The sequence below is a fragment of the Homalodisca vitripennis genome, chromosome 4, assembly GCF_021130785.1.
Source record: "Homalodisca vitripennis isolate AUS2020 chromosome 4, UT_GWSS_2.1, whole genome shotgun sequence".
NCBI lineage: Eukaryota > Metazoa > Arthropoda > Insecta > Hemiptera > Cicadellidae > Homalodisca > Homalodisca vitripennis.
The window spans coordinates 23006230-23023896 of NC_060210.1; the positions used below are offsets into that span (position 1 = coordinate 23006230).

At 31.9% G+C, this 17667-nt stretch overlaps 1 protein-coding gene across 4 annotated transcripts; it reads right to left on the reverse strand.

Moving 5' to 3' along the window:
• Positions 1–585: 585 nt before the first annotated feature.
• LOC124359033 (copper homeostasis protein cutC homolog) lies at positions 586–15651 on the reverse strand. Of its 4 annotated transcripts, none has more exons than XM_046811382.1 (3): positions 15504–15624; positions 11782–12499; positions 586–2060 (listed from the first exon to the last, which is right to left on the reverse strand). In XM_046811382.1, the coding sequence occupies exons 2-3, from the start codon at positions 12493–12495 to the stop codon at positions 2028–2030; spliced, it is 747 nt and encodes a 248-aa protein (XP_046667338.1). In that variant the 5' UTR covers positions 12496–12499; positions 15504–15624; the 3' UTR covers positions 586–2027. The 4 variants fall into 4 exon arrangements, 1 of the variants encoding a protein (XP_046667338.1); XR_006922094.1 differs by lacking the exon at positions 586–2060 and adding an exon at positions 9680–9913 and having other exon boundaries at positions 11688–12499; positions 15570–15651; XR_006922093.1 differs by lacking the exon at positions 586–2060 and adding an exon at positions 9680–9913 and having other exon boundaries at positions 11688–12499.
• Positions 15652–17667: the final 2016 nt, after the last annotated feature.

Here is a 17667-nt window from a genome sequence, read left to right on the forward strand (position 1 = left end):
CTCTCAAATTCGAATGGCCATCATCTTGAAACTATGCATTGGTTGAGATTGACTATCGAACTAATACATTCCAGGTAAGTACTATCATTGTAGTAAGATTATTTTGATTCTATAGACACTAGTTGTTATCCACGGCTTCACACGCAATTTTCTAAATAAGTCTGCAACTTCCTCAGTAAAAGAACTTTTAATGTAGTATGTTGGAGCCCTATGATATTTTTCCAATGTAAAGTAGGTATACCCATGTACACAGTATTTCAGTTTTCATTGTTAAGCGACATTTCTATTGGCTCTTGTGTTTTGGGCGTGTTGGAACATTTCTAACTGGTTTGAATGAATCATATTTCCAACTCCACTGCAGAGTTTGCCTTCTAGGACCGATCAACATGTAGTCCTCCTAAACCTACTTCAGTCAAAAAGAGTTTACTACCAGCCCTTGTAATCTCCTTTCCTTTCAATATATTTTCAGTACCATAGTCAAATTTTCCATGTTCTCCCCATAACGAATATATCAATAGAACTGAGAAGCCTAGCACAGCAAAAACGCTTAATTACGGAATAAGGAAGAAAATCCTTACTGCAGAATTTTCAAAATAATTTTATTGCTATCTTATAACAGGTTTTTGTGATGGAAGTCTTATAAGAAAGAATGGCTCGTTGAGGCATGATATAGTTCATTCCTGTTTTTTAAACTACTTTAAAATGCTATACCACAATGTCAAGGAAGCCAACCAGTTTTTGTGTACCTTATGTGCAATCACAGGTTTGTTCTTTTAAACAGCTTACTGTAAAAACGTTTTAATATTATTAACAACATAGAGTATACATATACATTAGATATTTTTAATTCGTCACTGGCTCAATCTGGAGTAAAAGTTCGATCGTAAACACGTTTTCCAAAATTTAAAATGAAAACAAAATGTGTTTATATTAAATATGATAATAAATGTTCATTATTCTTTTCGAATTCTAAAGTATTCGGGGAAACATTATCGATCTTTCTCTTTATAAAATCCTTCTTCAAACTTCAACTAACTTTTAAGTAAAGAATTAGCCCAATTGGTCCAGCCATGCTCAAGATTAGCGCTTAACGACACATTTAGCAATAAATTCCTTTTAATTTATAAGATTAGATTTTTACTAAATTCCATTTCTTTATTTACAACACATTTAGCAATTCCTTTTAATTTATAAGATTAGAATTTTACTAAATTCCATTTCTTTATTAGGTAATATTCTTTGCCTCAAAGGAAAAATGGTGAGAAAGGCCTAAATATTACTGATTTAATTATTCAGGTATGGTATAACTATTCTAGTTGATGCCTAACAGCTGATATATTCTTTATTTATTGTCACGATTAAGTTAACTCCTGTTTATTCATGAAAATGGGCAATTTAGAGTTACAAGCTATAGTAAGTGATGTACTGGATGAAGATGATGAATTAGAAGACTTTTGTGATAATTAAATACCTAAAAGTAGTTCTGAAGATTTGAATCTAAATAATGGCAACTTTACAATGCAAAAGTTCATGACATGAGTTTTTTATAGTTTAATAATTTCATTTACGTTGCCAATTTAAATATTTATTTTTTTAATCGTACAATTAAATCGATCCTTCGTAAACCAGTGAAATTGCTTCAAATTTAACCACATCTTATGAAACTCATGTCACAAGTTAGCGATATGCAATAGACAACTCCATTAAAACACATCACTGATTGTGTGAAATAAATCAATAACGGTTCTCAACATATTTTCAAACAACTTCATAATTCTTCATTTTAAGCCTCAGCGTTAACTATGCCGGCTTCGATGTTCACTGTTTATTGGCATAATAAACTAATTATCGTGTCTGTACCAAGAGCCGAGACTATATCCATTAGTCTACGGATGAGGACAACGATAAGGTTTGTCTCAGATTATATTCAGCCTGAATTCCAATGCCACAGCAAATTTTGAGCTGAGAGGGCCATTCGTACTTCCTTATGCAGGCTGCAGTCAGCTAAGAAACGTCATACTACGAGCTTAGCCTCGTTGTATCATTTGGCCACTTCGCTCCTGTAGGAATTCATAAATTTTTATATATTTTATCATTCACGAAATTCATTTACCTACAATATTAAATATTATTATTAATACATATTTCAAACAATTACCCGTTCTATTAAGGATGTAAGTAGAATAGTTACAGAAACTAGCAGAAAGACAGCTTTACACTCTTAGGAGCTATAAATTCCTCATTAGATGTTAGTAAAAGGTACATAAGTACAGTAGAGTCCCGCTAATCCGAACACGTGTAATCCGAACGTCGGTTAATCCGAACAGGTCCAGGAGGAATTATTTATAACGATAATGAACAGTTATAGGAACTCAGTTACATAAAAAATGAAAATGGGTGCATCATTTCGTACGTAAACAAAGAAAACTTTAATTAAATAGACATACAGTATTTTATTAAGACAAATTGTGTACGGTACAGTACATAAATAATGAAGTTAAATACAGTACCAAATTGAAACTTATAGGTTAAGTATGAGTTAAATTACTGTATTAAGAAGTGAAATCAAACAAAACTTGGGACGTACAGTACTGATATTATTATTGAGTACAATATTAATTGTTAAAAGACATAAATTCAGTTAATTGTCTTCTGTCGCATTAACACGTTAGATGCCAAGCCTAAATATTCTGTTTTTAGCGTTAGAGTGCCAAAATTATCCGTGGCTAAAACTAGGAACTATTCATGTTTTTTCTGTTAGTTGGTCACTTACCATTGTGAATTTGATAATTTTTTTGTATATAAACGTTTTTACATCGTCGGTCATTCCTGGCCGACACGATCATTTACAGTTTACATAGTACACTATAAAATATGCCGTCGGTCGTACATGACCGACACAATATTAGGTGTGGGATATTACGTTTTTGTGGTTGGTAGTGCAGAATAGCTCACTGGATTGTACTGCAGCTGTAGTCAGCTGTGTATTACATCACTCTCGGACGACACACCTCACTGTACTTTTCGCGCCTTTTCCTCAATCAACCTGCTATTGTTTTGAAGCTTTAGCCTAGAAAAGTGGAAGTGCGTTCGTAAAATGGGCGATCCTTTGCGACAATCGGAAATTGACAGAATAATTGACCTTCCCTCATCTCAAGGTGATTTATTTGCGGGATTAAGTGAAGATGAAAGTGTTGAGGACATGGACTATAGTGTGGTTGACGACACGGATTCAGACCCTGACTTTCAAACCAAGTGATGGCTCGGACGAAGCTGCTGATAAATGAGTTTATGGTTGCAAACGAAACACAGACGCCGATGTTGATAATACCATACGACAGTTAACAGTACTCCTGACGAAGGTGACAATTGGCATAGTTTTGAAGGTAAACAGCAGATCTTTGAGTTTAACTCTAGGCCTACATTCAAATTTATTACCACTAATGATTCAAAACCGATCGACTTCTTTGAACAGTGTCTTAATGCCGATGTCATTGATCTGATGGTCACAGAAACAAATCGGAATGCTCACGATGTAATTTCTAAATTACGATTGAGCCGTAAGAGTAGGCTTAAAGATTGGCGAGACACCAATCCAGAAGAAATGAAAAAGTTTATAGGCCTACTTTTGTACATGGGCCTAGTAACACTTCCCCGAATAAGTGATTATTGGTCCACAAATGCTTTATACAGCTTCTCAGGTGCCCTCAAAAGTAATGAGCCGAAATAGATTCCAATTAATTTTACGCTTTTGGCACTTCAATGATAACAACAATCTGCAAAGAGATGGGCGTATCGGCAAAATAAAAACCCTTGCTTTCTATTATAAATGGTATGTTTTTTAACCTAAAAAGAAGCCGAACAAGACCTTGTCATCGATGAGACAATGATACCATTCCGTGGTAGGTTACTTTTTCCGCCAGTACATACCTGGCAAAGCTCATAAGTACGGTATTAAAATATTTAAACTTTGTGACAAAACTGGCTATACTTATGGTATAAAAGTTTATATGGGGAAAGGTACCGTTGCTGCAACAGACAACTCAGTAGCTACCTCTGTAGTAATGGAGCTCATGGCAAACCATTTGAACAGTGGCCACAACCTATATGTTGACAATTATTATACCTCTGTTCAACTAGCAAACTCTTTGTTATCGAGACAAACTCATCTTTGTGGAACCTTAAGACGAAACCGAAAGGGGCATTCCAAAAGACTTGACAAAAGAAAAAATCCAGAAAGGAGAAATGATTTGTTTAGAAAATGATGATTGAAGGGGTCCTTATAACTAAGTGGCAGGATAAACGAGAAGTTTTTAATGTTGTCAACTGTGCACAAACCGGAATATGTAGAAATTCCATCCAAAAAACCCAGACAAGCCGTCTGTACTAAAGCCACTTGTTGTCACAGCCTACAACAAGGCTAAAGTAGGCATAGATCTTTCTGATCAGATGTCTTCATACAGCACCGCTGTGAGAAAGACTATGAGATGGTACCACAAAGTAGGTGAAGAACTCGTTCTTGGTACTTCTGTGGTTAACAGCTGGTTGGCATACAATACATTTTTGAAAACAAAAAAACCTCCCAATGCTAAAAAGAAGCACTTAATTTCGATTACAAAATTCAAAGAACAGCTAGCTTGCTCCTTAATGTGTTTGCAGGAAACGCCACGCATTCCTGAAGTATCAAGGACTGGGCATCACTATCTAACATCATCTGCTATGGTTGGAGAAGGTGCAAAAAAAAAACAGAGTTAGGAAAGTTTGCAAAATGTGTTATCAAAAACTGTCCGAACAGAGAGGCCGCAGTGTAGCAAGACAATATGACAAAAGTCACTACATTTTGTAGCGTGTGTCCTGACAAACCATTTTTATGTGAAACATGTTTCAAGGACATTCACAAATGAAAAAATCTATGTAATACAGAAATGACATTAAAATTAGATCATTCATTTGTGGTAAGTTAACAAAAACCTTATGTCACAAAAGTGTTAATTATATTTGTAATTTAGGTATAAGGAAGCCAAACTTTACAAAGAAGCTATAAGAAAGCTTGTAGTAATGTTCTGAATTATGTATGAATATTTTATTCCTGACAAGTATAATTCTAAATAATACTGTACATTATGATATTCATGTAAGTAACCTTCTCGGTTACAGGATTAATAATTAATTAACACTTTTTGTGTGTGGTAATAATAAAACGTATATTTTATTACAGCATAATACGTATATTATTTTACAAACAACATCTTTAAATCTTAAAAAACAAGAAAAGCACCATACAAATTGCTGATTTCCTTTAAAATTTTATAATGCAACACAGGGTAATAGTATTTTGCTATAATCACTACTATTTTTACAATAAAATAACAAAAATTATTGTTACACCAAAATTACAAAAACATCTGTCGGTCATCTTTGGCCGACGAGATGCTAAAGAAATACTCTATCTTTCGAGCCATATAACAGCACTTTATTGTAGCGTATCTGAACTGAAACAGTGTTCTGTAAATAGCCAAATGTCATTCTAGGTCACGTAGTTTTGATAATTTCCGCTAGAGTGTAGTGCATTATACAGGACGGGCATAATGGTTGTCTGTTGCGTAGCAACGCTGTCGGTCAGGTATGGCCGACAGTTATCTGTACAAACATCATAGGCGTCGGTCAACTCTGACCGACTTGGCATTTAAAGTGTTAAAGAGAGTTATTGGATGACGCGTAGTTTCGTACAACTATTGAACGCGTGGACCCGTACAATATCCAGTACGCTCACATTGCTTAACAATAGAACTCTCACACTAAATACGGTAAATGTGCTTAGTATTCGCAAACACGTTTATTTGTCAAGAAATACAATGCAACAGTCAGAAAACATATTTTAATAAAAATGTTGATAATTCTATAACAAAATAGACCCATTCTCAAGTTTAAAACCGTATTTTTCTGTAATTCTGGCTAATCCGAACAATCACATAATCCGAATAGGGCTCGGTCCCAATTAGGTCGGATTAACGGGACTCTACTGTAATGTTAAGAATGTTTTTGGAACTTTCAAAAACTTTATTAGCACCAAACGGGATGATTCGATGATATCGAAAAGTGATAAACAAAACGTTCATCCCCATGACGGAATTGTATATCAAAATAATGACGGGGAGATACAGAAAATAGAATCCCTAAATTTACATCCAGGATTAAGGATTAGAGGAATGAACATTATTTTAATGAAAGAACAGCAGTTTACAATGGTGGTATTATAGGTCAATGGGAACTAATGGACTAGGCTGCGGACTGTTGGGAGTTCCAGGGCCGGATGATTTCTGGTTACAATTCCTCGGTCCCGAATCCAATAAAACCTTGCAGAATTTTTAGTAATGAAAATAATTTAGTATTATATAAACTCAGAAGTATTATCACAAAAATATAGTTTCTCACAGTGTATTATTCACTTTAGAGGTCAACTTTAATGACTTGAGAATTGTAATGTTAAAAATAAAACCTAAATTTTCCCCCCTAACAATTTTACTTTATGAGCTTTAAGAGTATCAAAAGAACGAATGAGTAGTTGAGTTATCACAGACAGACATGCGGACTTCTACTTGAGCCCAAAATGTAATCGTTAAAAATTTTAGATTTATTTTTTTTCTTAGACACGAAGGGGAAACTATATATTAATTTCTGATTGTTTCTGATTTTATTATTCAATTGGTTCAAACGAACAGACAGATCATTAATTCATAAGTTATAACTATTTTTAATTGTAGGAACCATTGTTACATTTGTTAGCTCCTTATCAATTTGAAACCAGTTAAATATAGTCATAGAAGAATTTGAAGATTCATAACAAGTTATGTTGAGGCCACACATTGTATTACCGGATTGGTGGAAACAATCTTGGTGCTCTGAATAATTTACTATGTTATAAGTAAATAGTACTCTTAGTAAGTAAATAAACTTAGCAATACAATTAGGTATTTCTTTTTTCTAAAAGGGATATGTGATAAAAATACTTTTAAAATGCTTTATTATTCGTTAGTTCAAAGCAGAATAGAGTATGGTTTGGTCTTTTGGTGCGGTACCTATGATTCAAATATTTATCCAATTAACATGATACAAAAGTTCTTTATACGCCTGATTTCAAATAAGAGTAAATATGAAACAACACGTCCAATATTTAGTTCTCTTAATATTTTACCTCTAAAAAATTTGTTTATATATAAGGTTTTAAAGCTATTTTATAACAGAAGTGGACACATACAACAATACAATAATTACAAATGCATATTAAGAAATCCAAATCAAGCATTGTTACTGAAACCATATACCACTTTTTTTACAAAAACTTTCAACTTTTTAGCTCCAAGAATTTATCATAAAATCCCCCCATTCTTAAAGCAATCAAAAGGTAAGAATGCCTTCTTAAAACGTCTGAAACAGTGGCTTTTGAAATTTGAAGATGTAAACTTTCTTTTAAATATTCAAACTTAGTATTTAGTTTTTTTCTGAATAAGTTAAATTTTTTATTTAACTGTTAATTAGATTCTTTTATATATTGCTGTATATAAGTTGTATAAGCTATCTCTAATTTATAAACTTTTTAGACTCATGAAATCTTTTGTTTTAGCACAAGAAGATTACTTTTTATTATATGTCTAATGTCTCTGAGAGCTGATATTTATTTTTGTTATTTCTATTTTAGCAATGGAGCCTCTAAACAGGTTTTTTTACCATAGAGGTCCTAAATTTTCACTTTTGATTTAATATAAATACTTGTATGTAATATGTAATAATTTCTCTGGTACTTATTAATATTTTTTTGTTGTTGTTTAGTTCCTAGATTAAATGTAAATGTGACTAAGATTTTTTTGTAGTCATTCCTGGCATGATGATCTATTATTCTTAGTGCTAGCTAGTGCTCTCTTTTATTGTTTTCATTTTGTAATTTTTTTCTAAGAATCTTTTTATTGTACAAGTATTATTTTTGTAAAAAAAATTATGTACAAAAGAAGTGAAAATAAATTATTCTTATTCTTATTTATAGTATTACTAACAAATGGTCGTCCTCAATTTTTATAAAACTCCTGTATTTGTTTAAACAGCTTCCAAGATTATAGTAACACCAATGTAGAGGATCTCCAAAATCAAATTTCATCTTTCTTAATAAAGCACTTGTGATATAATACAGCAGAGTCCTATGATATTTTAAAATGGAACTACTCATATATCATGCATCGGGTACCCATTTTCAGTTTTCATGGTTAAGCAAAATTGTGAGTAATTTTTATTTAATGTTTTTCTCTTCTAGATCTAATTAATTATATTTTCAACGCAAAACTGGAGTTTGCTATTTTGTCCCAAGAAACAATATAAATAGACCTATATATAACTATGTGATTAGGTTGGATTCAAAACAGTACAATTTTACAAATTGGATTTTATGCTGCTTTAGGGACCTGTGGAGCGTAGCCCGGAGGGATTTTTGAAATAAGAATAGGCCTATATTCATCTGAGGGGCCCTAAAAATGCTCATGTAAAATTTCAGTAAAATCGGTGGAATAGTTTGTGCCCGAAAGCAAAACAAAGACACTTTTGCATTTATAATAGTATTAAGATATAGCATTTGGAAAAGAATGCAATGATGTTCATAAAAGTAATGTAAGGCTTCACATTATTAATACACTTAATAGTTGTTTAAGTTCACTACTGGGAGCAGCATGCTTAAATAATGTAAACAAAAATGGCCGATTGTTGTGCCAAAAGCTAGCTCAGATTTCTGTGCGTTATTAAGTATAGAATTTAAATTCTAGATCTTTAGCTTCAAATAAAAAGAGTTTGGATGTATATTAATTATATCTTTAAAATGAGATCTCCTATAACATAAAAAATAAGGGCATGCAATTTTTATTATTATTCTTATGGGAAAAAACTCAAGGTCATTTCACTATGCCAGCTCTTAAAATTTACTCGTAATAAAATCACTGAGTTTTAACCTTTATACATTTTTGGTTGAAAATTTTAAAGGCTGTCTCATCCTAAAGATATAATAAATTTATATATATATATATATATATATATATATATATATATATATATATATATATATATAAACACTTTTAACTTAGTTTAGTATTATTATTAATTATTCAGGAAAAAATAGTTTCACTTAAAACTAAAAAGTAATTGGATATGTGTATATGTATTATTCATATTTTAAAATGAGATATGTCCGATAATCCCCAATGTTAGATATTATTTTACATTACTAATTGCAGTACATTACTGATCAAGAACTCTGTACTTCAACATTTGCCAAACTTTAAATTTTTGTATCTGAGTAAACTCTGAACAACAATATTACGGAATGGGTTAAAATGAAGTATTAAAATTACTTTCATGAATTAAAATGTTAACAAATGTTTCAGCCTCTCCCACTGTTTTATAACATTCATTCATACAGAAAATTCACAAAGGGTAAGACTTAACAGACTCTAGAGAGTAGGAAGATTCTCCAGGGAAATTGTTGAGTTTTAAGACCTCATAAATATGTTCTAGCTTAAAAAAAACTGCTGGGTGCAAATTTAATGTTTGTCTTTTAAAATTTGGAGTAGCTTGAGCCTCCACCTCTTTATACACCCATGAATCAAATGTTTACAATCAAATTGAAGAATAACAAGACCTCTTAATTAACAAAAATAAATATTTAATTACTTTTGACTCTCTTTTCCCTTGTATAAAAGTACATAATGCAAAAATAATAAAGAATGAATACCCACTCTATAATTAATTAACCTTGTTATTAAGATTTATAATTTACAATATTACCATTGAGTACATATTCAACATATATAATTGAAGTGACAATTCTCTTCACCTTGAGTAAAAAGGCACATGTAAAATCTTAACTTAGATTATACAGGGTGATTCGGTTAGTGTTACCGGCACTTTCTGAGCTGATTGTACTATAAAAAATAAAGAAAAAAGTTCATATAAACATGGGTCCGGAAATGCTTCCTTACTGGGTTATGGCCAATTGAAGATTTTACCAAAAATTGTGTGCAGGAGGTCAAATGATGATTTGCCGCGTGTTTATGAAGAGATATTTATAGGCGAATGCAACTTTTTCTAACGGATTTTTAGATGAGAAATTGAATAAAGTTCATCTCATAGCTGTATCTCATTTAGTTTTTTTGTTATACTACAAAAAACAGAAATAAAATAATTTTGAAAACACTTTTTTAAGGTTTAACGGACAATTATTTTGTTAAATAGGCATTGAAGACCCACATTTTTCAAAGAAACTTGCAGAAAATTTAATTCTGAATAAAATTATGTGCCACACGGCTATTAACAGTGAAGTATTAGTTTCTGGAATGTTGACGGTTTCTAATTAACCAGTTGCAAAATTCCAATCGAAGAGGAGGATCTGTTGGTTGAATACTTTGAACTTGTTGTTTATGGTAAGGGAACATGCTATTTTTGCGCAAAGTTCTCCATACTTCAGACTGAGACACTGCGAATCGCCTAGAAAGACGCCGTGTACTGACACCAGGACTGCGTTCAGTAGCCATGATTATAGCCTCTTCCATATCTACATTATTCTGGGCAGGGCGATCCCGATAATTATTAATACTAGGAAGTTTACCTGTTACTCTTAGGGTACGAAATGATCCACTGATCGTTTTTGGGTTTGGAACTCTGCGATTAGGAAATCGTCTTCGGTATTCTGCAGTAGCAGCGGTTGCATTTCCGTCACAAACGCCTAAGACAAATACCATGTCGGCATATTCTTCCGTTGTAAATAACAAAGGCATTGCAATTGTGATAGTAAGTTACTTTAAAATACACTTCACTAACAAACGAGTAGTAAATTAATTGTATTAAATTGCACTCATTAAACTAGTACAGAATTGGTAACAAATAATTTGGATTCCTCAATAAATTGCAGTGTATTGTTGAACAGCTGATTTGTGATACCAACTTATAAAAACATAATTTACCTTCTATAAAGCTAACGTGACAAAGATATGTAGGTACATGATGTAACCATTTGGATAGTCTAAAAAGTAATAGTATTATTGTTTTTTAGTTGAGCATTAATCTATTAAAATCGTATTTACAATTGTATGCTAATCAATTATTTGTGTACCTTATATCATTACATTACGGTGTTTATTTACTAAATACGTATTTCTTGCTTGGTAGAATGTTTGTTGTAAAATTAAATTCCAGAAACTAATACTTCGCTGTTAATAGCCGTGTGGCACATAATTTTATTCAGAATTAAATTTTCTGCAAGTTTCTTTGTAAAAAATGTGGGTCTTCAATGCCTATTTAACAAAATAATTGTCCGTTAAACCTTAAAAAAGTGTTTTCAAAATTATTTTATTTCTGTTTTTTGTAGTATAACAAAAAAACTAAATGAGATACAGCTATGAGATGAACTTTATTCAATTTCTCATCTAAAAATCCGTTAGAAAAAGTTGCATTCGCCTATAAATATCTCTTCATAAACACGCGGCAAATCATCATTTGACCTCCTGCACACAATTTTTTGTGAAATCTTCAATTGGCCATAACCCAGTAAGGAAGCATTTCCGGACCCATGTTTATATGAACTTTTTTTCTTTATTTTTTTATAGTACAATCAGCTCAGAAAGTGCCGGTAACACTAACCGAATCACCCTGTATATGATATATATTACAATATGTAATCTTATGATCACAGTATAAAAATATGTTACTGGATCATCTGTTTTCTTGAGACCAAACTAGGTTACTAACTTTTATCATATCCTCCACTAAATCTGAGTTTGTAATCAATAAAGATGAATCAGCATCAGATGTTCCCATGGTCACACTGTTCCCTTGTTCCCCTTCACCAACAATAATGGGAGTCCTGGCAGAAGCATGGAATTCCCTTACTCCAGTTTCTCTTAAGATATACTCCAGATTTTTGTCTGTTATTCCTGCTCCTGCCATAATTGATACCCTTTCTCTTGAACATTTCACTAGGTTCTTAATCATTTTCACACCTTTAACCGCGGTTTCTTCTTGACCACTGGTCAGAATACGTACAAACCCTAACGATATAATCGTTTCTAACTCTACTAATGGATTTTCGATAACATCAAATGCACGATGAAATGTACAAGGCAGAGGGGATGCGGCCAATATAAGTCTTTTACAGACACTCTCATTAACACTTTTAGACGGAGTCAGGGCTCCAAATACAAAACCGTCTGCTCCCGCTGTTTTGAGATTATTCAAATCAAGCTCCATCACGTTAATTTCTTCAGGAGAGTAGACAAAGTCCAAGCCTCTTCTTGGCCGTATCATGACAAATACGGGGATCTTGACTAGTGATTTGACCACATGCAGGAAACCAACTGTAGGCGTCAGTCCACCCTCACTGAGGGCACTGCATAATTCTAGCCTTGCTGCTCCTCCAACTGCAGCATTCACAGCAGATGCAATACTGTCAACACATACCTCCATCTATCTAAAAAACAACAACAGTGGTCAGCTTAGATTTATTGTACACACTTTTGTGATATTATATAAATATACATACACAAGTTAGCATTTTAAATAAACGTTATAAAAGCATCATAAAGTATTAAAAATTTAAAGAAAATTATAAATAAGGGATATTATCCTAACTTTAACAAAAAATACAAAATCAGTTAACTTATAATTTGAAAAAATAAAAACACTGCCATTGCTTATCTTCCCCGTTTGCTAGTGATTTTACACAGACTGATGTTTTACGCATGACTGTAGAACTTTGGTACCTACTATCTCAAGGGATGTTTAACTTTTTCAGGACTAACAAAGATTGCACTGGTGGTCACAAGCATTTTGATACTGTCCTGATCTCAGATTACGTTAGACGATTTATAAGTATTATTTCTATCAATAATACATACATACTTGTCTCCCTTAGCATTATAACAAATAGTATATGGAAAGAGGATTACTGCGTTGGGGCTGCCGAAATAACTGAACGATTACTGCTTTGGGGTTAAGTACGGTAAGCAGATCCGGTTTTTATATCGATTGGTATAATCATCGGTACTTAATATTCATATATTGAATATGTGTTTAAAAATCATATTCACATATCTATAGTTATAATAACAAACACATTTGAAAATAAAACAATTAATATAAAACATGTAGTGACAATTTTATAAATAATAAATTATAACATAACAAACATTTATGACAGGAAATATGCATAAGTATTTATGTTTTCTTCTGGGTAGCAATGATTAACCGCTTTGGAGAAGATGTTGAAGCATCTTTTCTAGAAAACCATACTTCTCTTCTGTACAAATAATCACAAAGAGGATCTGCGAGCAGGTCAGCTGATATGCCGCTTTTTAAACTTTGTTTCATGGTCCTCCCACGAGCTTTATTGTCTGTTATTATCTATGAAATAAATATGTTTATGATATCAAAAAAATGTTTATAGTTGATACAAGTTAGTTATTGTTCAAAAATCAGTATTATTGGTTGGTTATATCAAAAGTTATATATAAAGTTATAATTAAGTTAATATTATTTATCAATATCGATATAAAAATACGGGTCTGCTTATCATATTCTACCCTGCTTTGTGACAAAGAAAAACACACTCCTTGACATAGCAGCTTATCTATGAGTAAAACATAACAATTCAACATGTCTGATCAAAACTGCTAACAGAGTGCTGAGAATATTACAAGATCACCGAGCCATATTATTATTGATATGTACAGGGCAATAACCATCGTACAGGCAAATTATCACCAATGCTGTAAAATATAAAACAATTTAGTCACAATGCACCTAGGCAAAATGTTCACATGTTTCTCTGTGCAATAAAATATTATAACCAATCAGGAAACAGAAAAATATTTAAATGACACAATGCGCAATTAAGATGTACCGTGCCAAACAAGACCTAGAAAACAGAGGAAAAACAGCAATCAAACTTCACCAAAGAAAAAAAGGTTGAAAAATAGTAAAACACAAGAGAAAGTAACAAAGAAAATTAAGTAGGTTGCTTTTGTCCCATATACATTGAAAACACTGTAGGCTTACTTCTGTTATGTATATTATTGCCCTTTAGCTTGTTAAATTAGTTTTGTTGCAATATATGGCTTATGACCACCTAAAATTATTTTGGATGTGAAACTAAACTATTTGAAGAAATAGTTAAAAGTGGTTTTAGATCACTTTATGTAACATGGCTAAAGTAAATACTCAAAAGTATAAAGAGTAAAACCTCAGATGATGTTAATTTTTGTCACGTTACATAAAATTATCTAAAACTACTTTTAACAATTTCTTAAAATAATGTAGGCTGCAGTATAATAAGTGTCCAACACTAACAACATAATTAAAATATAATGTAAGTAGTTATAGTTAGGATTCTTTACTCATGAATATTGATGATTTGATATTATCAATCACTTATTTCAAAATACAGTTTAAACAGTAATAATGTAGTATTTAAAAAACTATCTAGGATACGGTCCTATTTATAAAATATAACAAACAAAACAGTATAACATTCACTTAATACCCCTGAGATGGTACCAAAATACAAGTTCAGATCACATGAGCGCTTGTTTAAGGTATCATTAACTTTTTATATTTATAATACATATGTATAGCCTAATAATATATAGGTAAGGATTTCTTAGTACCCAATAATATTGTCTTGTAGAGTCAAATTTGAATTAACCCGTTTATAAATTTATTAGTTTACCAGTCTATGTTACATTATAGTCAGTTGGTTAAATTTTTGTATACTAACATGCTACCATGGTAACAGGTCACATGAACGTAATAACTCAATACGTTATTTTATAGTAGGTATTGACTAACAACAGTATGCTACCATGGTAACAGGTTACAGAAACGTAATAACTCAAAACAATAGGTATTTACAAATAACATTATATTCTGTCTCTAGCACTAGCGGCCATTACTCAAATGGTTTAACTTTGTTTCAATTAGGCTACTTTGGAACAATAATGTCAAACTGAATTACATAATAGACTTTTAACATTGTATTATAGTGAAGCTATAGGTTAAACATGTTTGATTGCATTTAAATCCTTCTAATTGACGACTATCATCACTGAAATGTTGGACACTCATAGTGCAGCTATATTGCACTTTCCAGAAAGAATTTATAGGCCACATAACACCATATAATACACTATAATTATTAGTGTTTTAATTTTAGGTTATATCTCAATAAATTATTGTTAAGTATAAAAAGATACCATTAATTTAGTACAACACCACGCAAACGCTCCAAAAAGAACCAGCACATCTACAACAATGTTGTGACACTAAAAGGGTTAACTATAATCCAATGCTACATAAATAGTAATAAAAGTGAAACAGCTCATAGAGTGGGAATCTTTATAACCCTTTCTGGGACAAACGTATTAAACAATAATACATCGCTTAAATAGAGTATGTTTTAACGTTACTATCACACTTACTAATGGTTTTCTACAATATTATTGAAAATAAATAAATAGTTACTATCTTTAATAGTGGATATTTACATAATACTCGTTACACTCTTAAGTCTTCAGTCCCACTCCTTAGAGTCTTCTTCAGTTTTCGTTCTGCTACAGTGCTACTTTTACAGCCATTTGGGCATAGAGTAAGAACTAGGATACAGTAATCATAATACAACATATTATTCTAGTTCTATAAACCAGGACAACGTCTTTGATTATATTAGTTGTGTAGCTAATATAATAAAAGATAGCACTAATAAATTAATAAATAATCGTGTAATTAATCTACAAATTATTCATAGGTTTGAATAATTCTAGTACAATCAAGTCAACAGAAAGAGAAAATTACTAAATAAATATTAAATCCAAACTATAATATAATTGTTATTCTACTGTCTTCGAACAAGGAATTTATTCATGACATCGAGGCAAATTTTAAAGAATAACTTTGGTTATAATTAAATATCAATTCATATGAAAATATTTTTCCATATTGGGGTGCTGTTGAAAAATGTAAAAGCCGGTCATAAAATGTTCGTGACATAATATGTCGGAAGTCATGTAATAGTTTCTTCTTAATTTGTATATGCGTTCAAAATATTTGTTTCTTCTACTTGAAGGCCTTTTTGAAAAGGGCGAACGTCAGTTTTAGCAAATTTGACAGTCGTTTTAATTTATTTTTAACGGACCAACACATTGAATATCAGTGCCAGTTGTGCCACTTGAAGCACGGCAACGTGCTGCGTGGTCTATTTATGGGATTTACGAAATGTATATTTGACAAGCACGTGGAGTTTAAGTTCACACTGCTTAAAGAAACAAAACAGGTTGGTGTAGTTTTGAATGGTTAGGGGCTTGAAACATATCACAGCTATGGCCAAAATAGAAACATTTATGTGATGTTTGTATTATTACCCACCAATGTCAGTAGCAGTTTAATCCTAATGATGACAGGGTTTGATAAAAACAATTTTGTATGAAACTATTTTCCTCACTCAAGCGCTCGGCTATAAGGCCAATTCTATATGGACCGAAAATCCGAAAACGTAAGTCAACAGCACCGAACAGAAATTTCCATGCTGACACGCGTTAACAAACCGAGAGGTGGAATTTACGCCAAGCGACGCGTAAAATTTTGCGAGTCGAAAGTCCATTGAATATACGAGCCGAATTCTAGCAGAATGTTGGTGCGCAACTCTCCATTGAATATTCAAGCGCTTTATGATTGAGCCTAACCAATAGTCTAAACATAATAGACCGAAGATTATAGATTTTTGTCTAGTTGTGTTGTAGTTTATTCATAACATATTATTTTTTGATTACGAGAAGTTTATTGTAGAAGTGAAGCAACGTCCAGCTTTGTATGATGTAAGAAATATAGTAAACAAAATGAAAGATAGAATGTCGGCCTGAAGTTATGCAGTTAAAAACTTCACCACGTCACATACAACTCAGCAAATTAATGCAAAACACTGACACAAACAACTTCTTCCTCGTCCATTGTGATACTGACTTGAAAAATGGATGAGTGTTCCGTTCTGACACGCCGAAATTCTGCATATGTAGTCACATTAAATTCGGCCAGGCAGAATCGCGGTTTTTTAGTCAGTATAGAATTATTGCCTTAACAGTTCGGCTAGTTCCATGTGTAATTGTGTAGTGATTGTCTTATTACGTTATTGCTAAAAAACGTTAGTTACGTTAGTTAAAATGTCTGAAAAATCACACAGGGAAAAACTGTTTGAATCATTAAAAATAAATTGCAAAGATCCACATACAAAAAACAGCAAACAATTGAAAAACTATGTTCTATAATTGAGGAATGCTAGTTGAGGAATGTTATATATTTCAAGTTTTATTGTAATGCTACTACGTTAAATAAGATATTAAGTTTAGGTATCCAACCTAAAAGGTAGACAAGCTTCACAAAAATGAACGATATCCATATAAAGATTTATTGTAATGTTTTGTTTTTGGTTTCTTAATTAATGCTATCAATAAAATGTAGCATTGTTTTATTATCGTTATTTACTTATAAAGTACTCTTACAAACACTTCAATGTATTACACAACTATTAATACAACAACGCTGTAAATTATTTATTAATATTAATATTAAAAGAGGTCAAACTACGTTTTA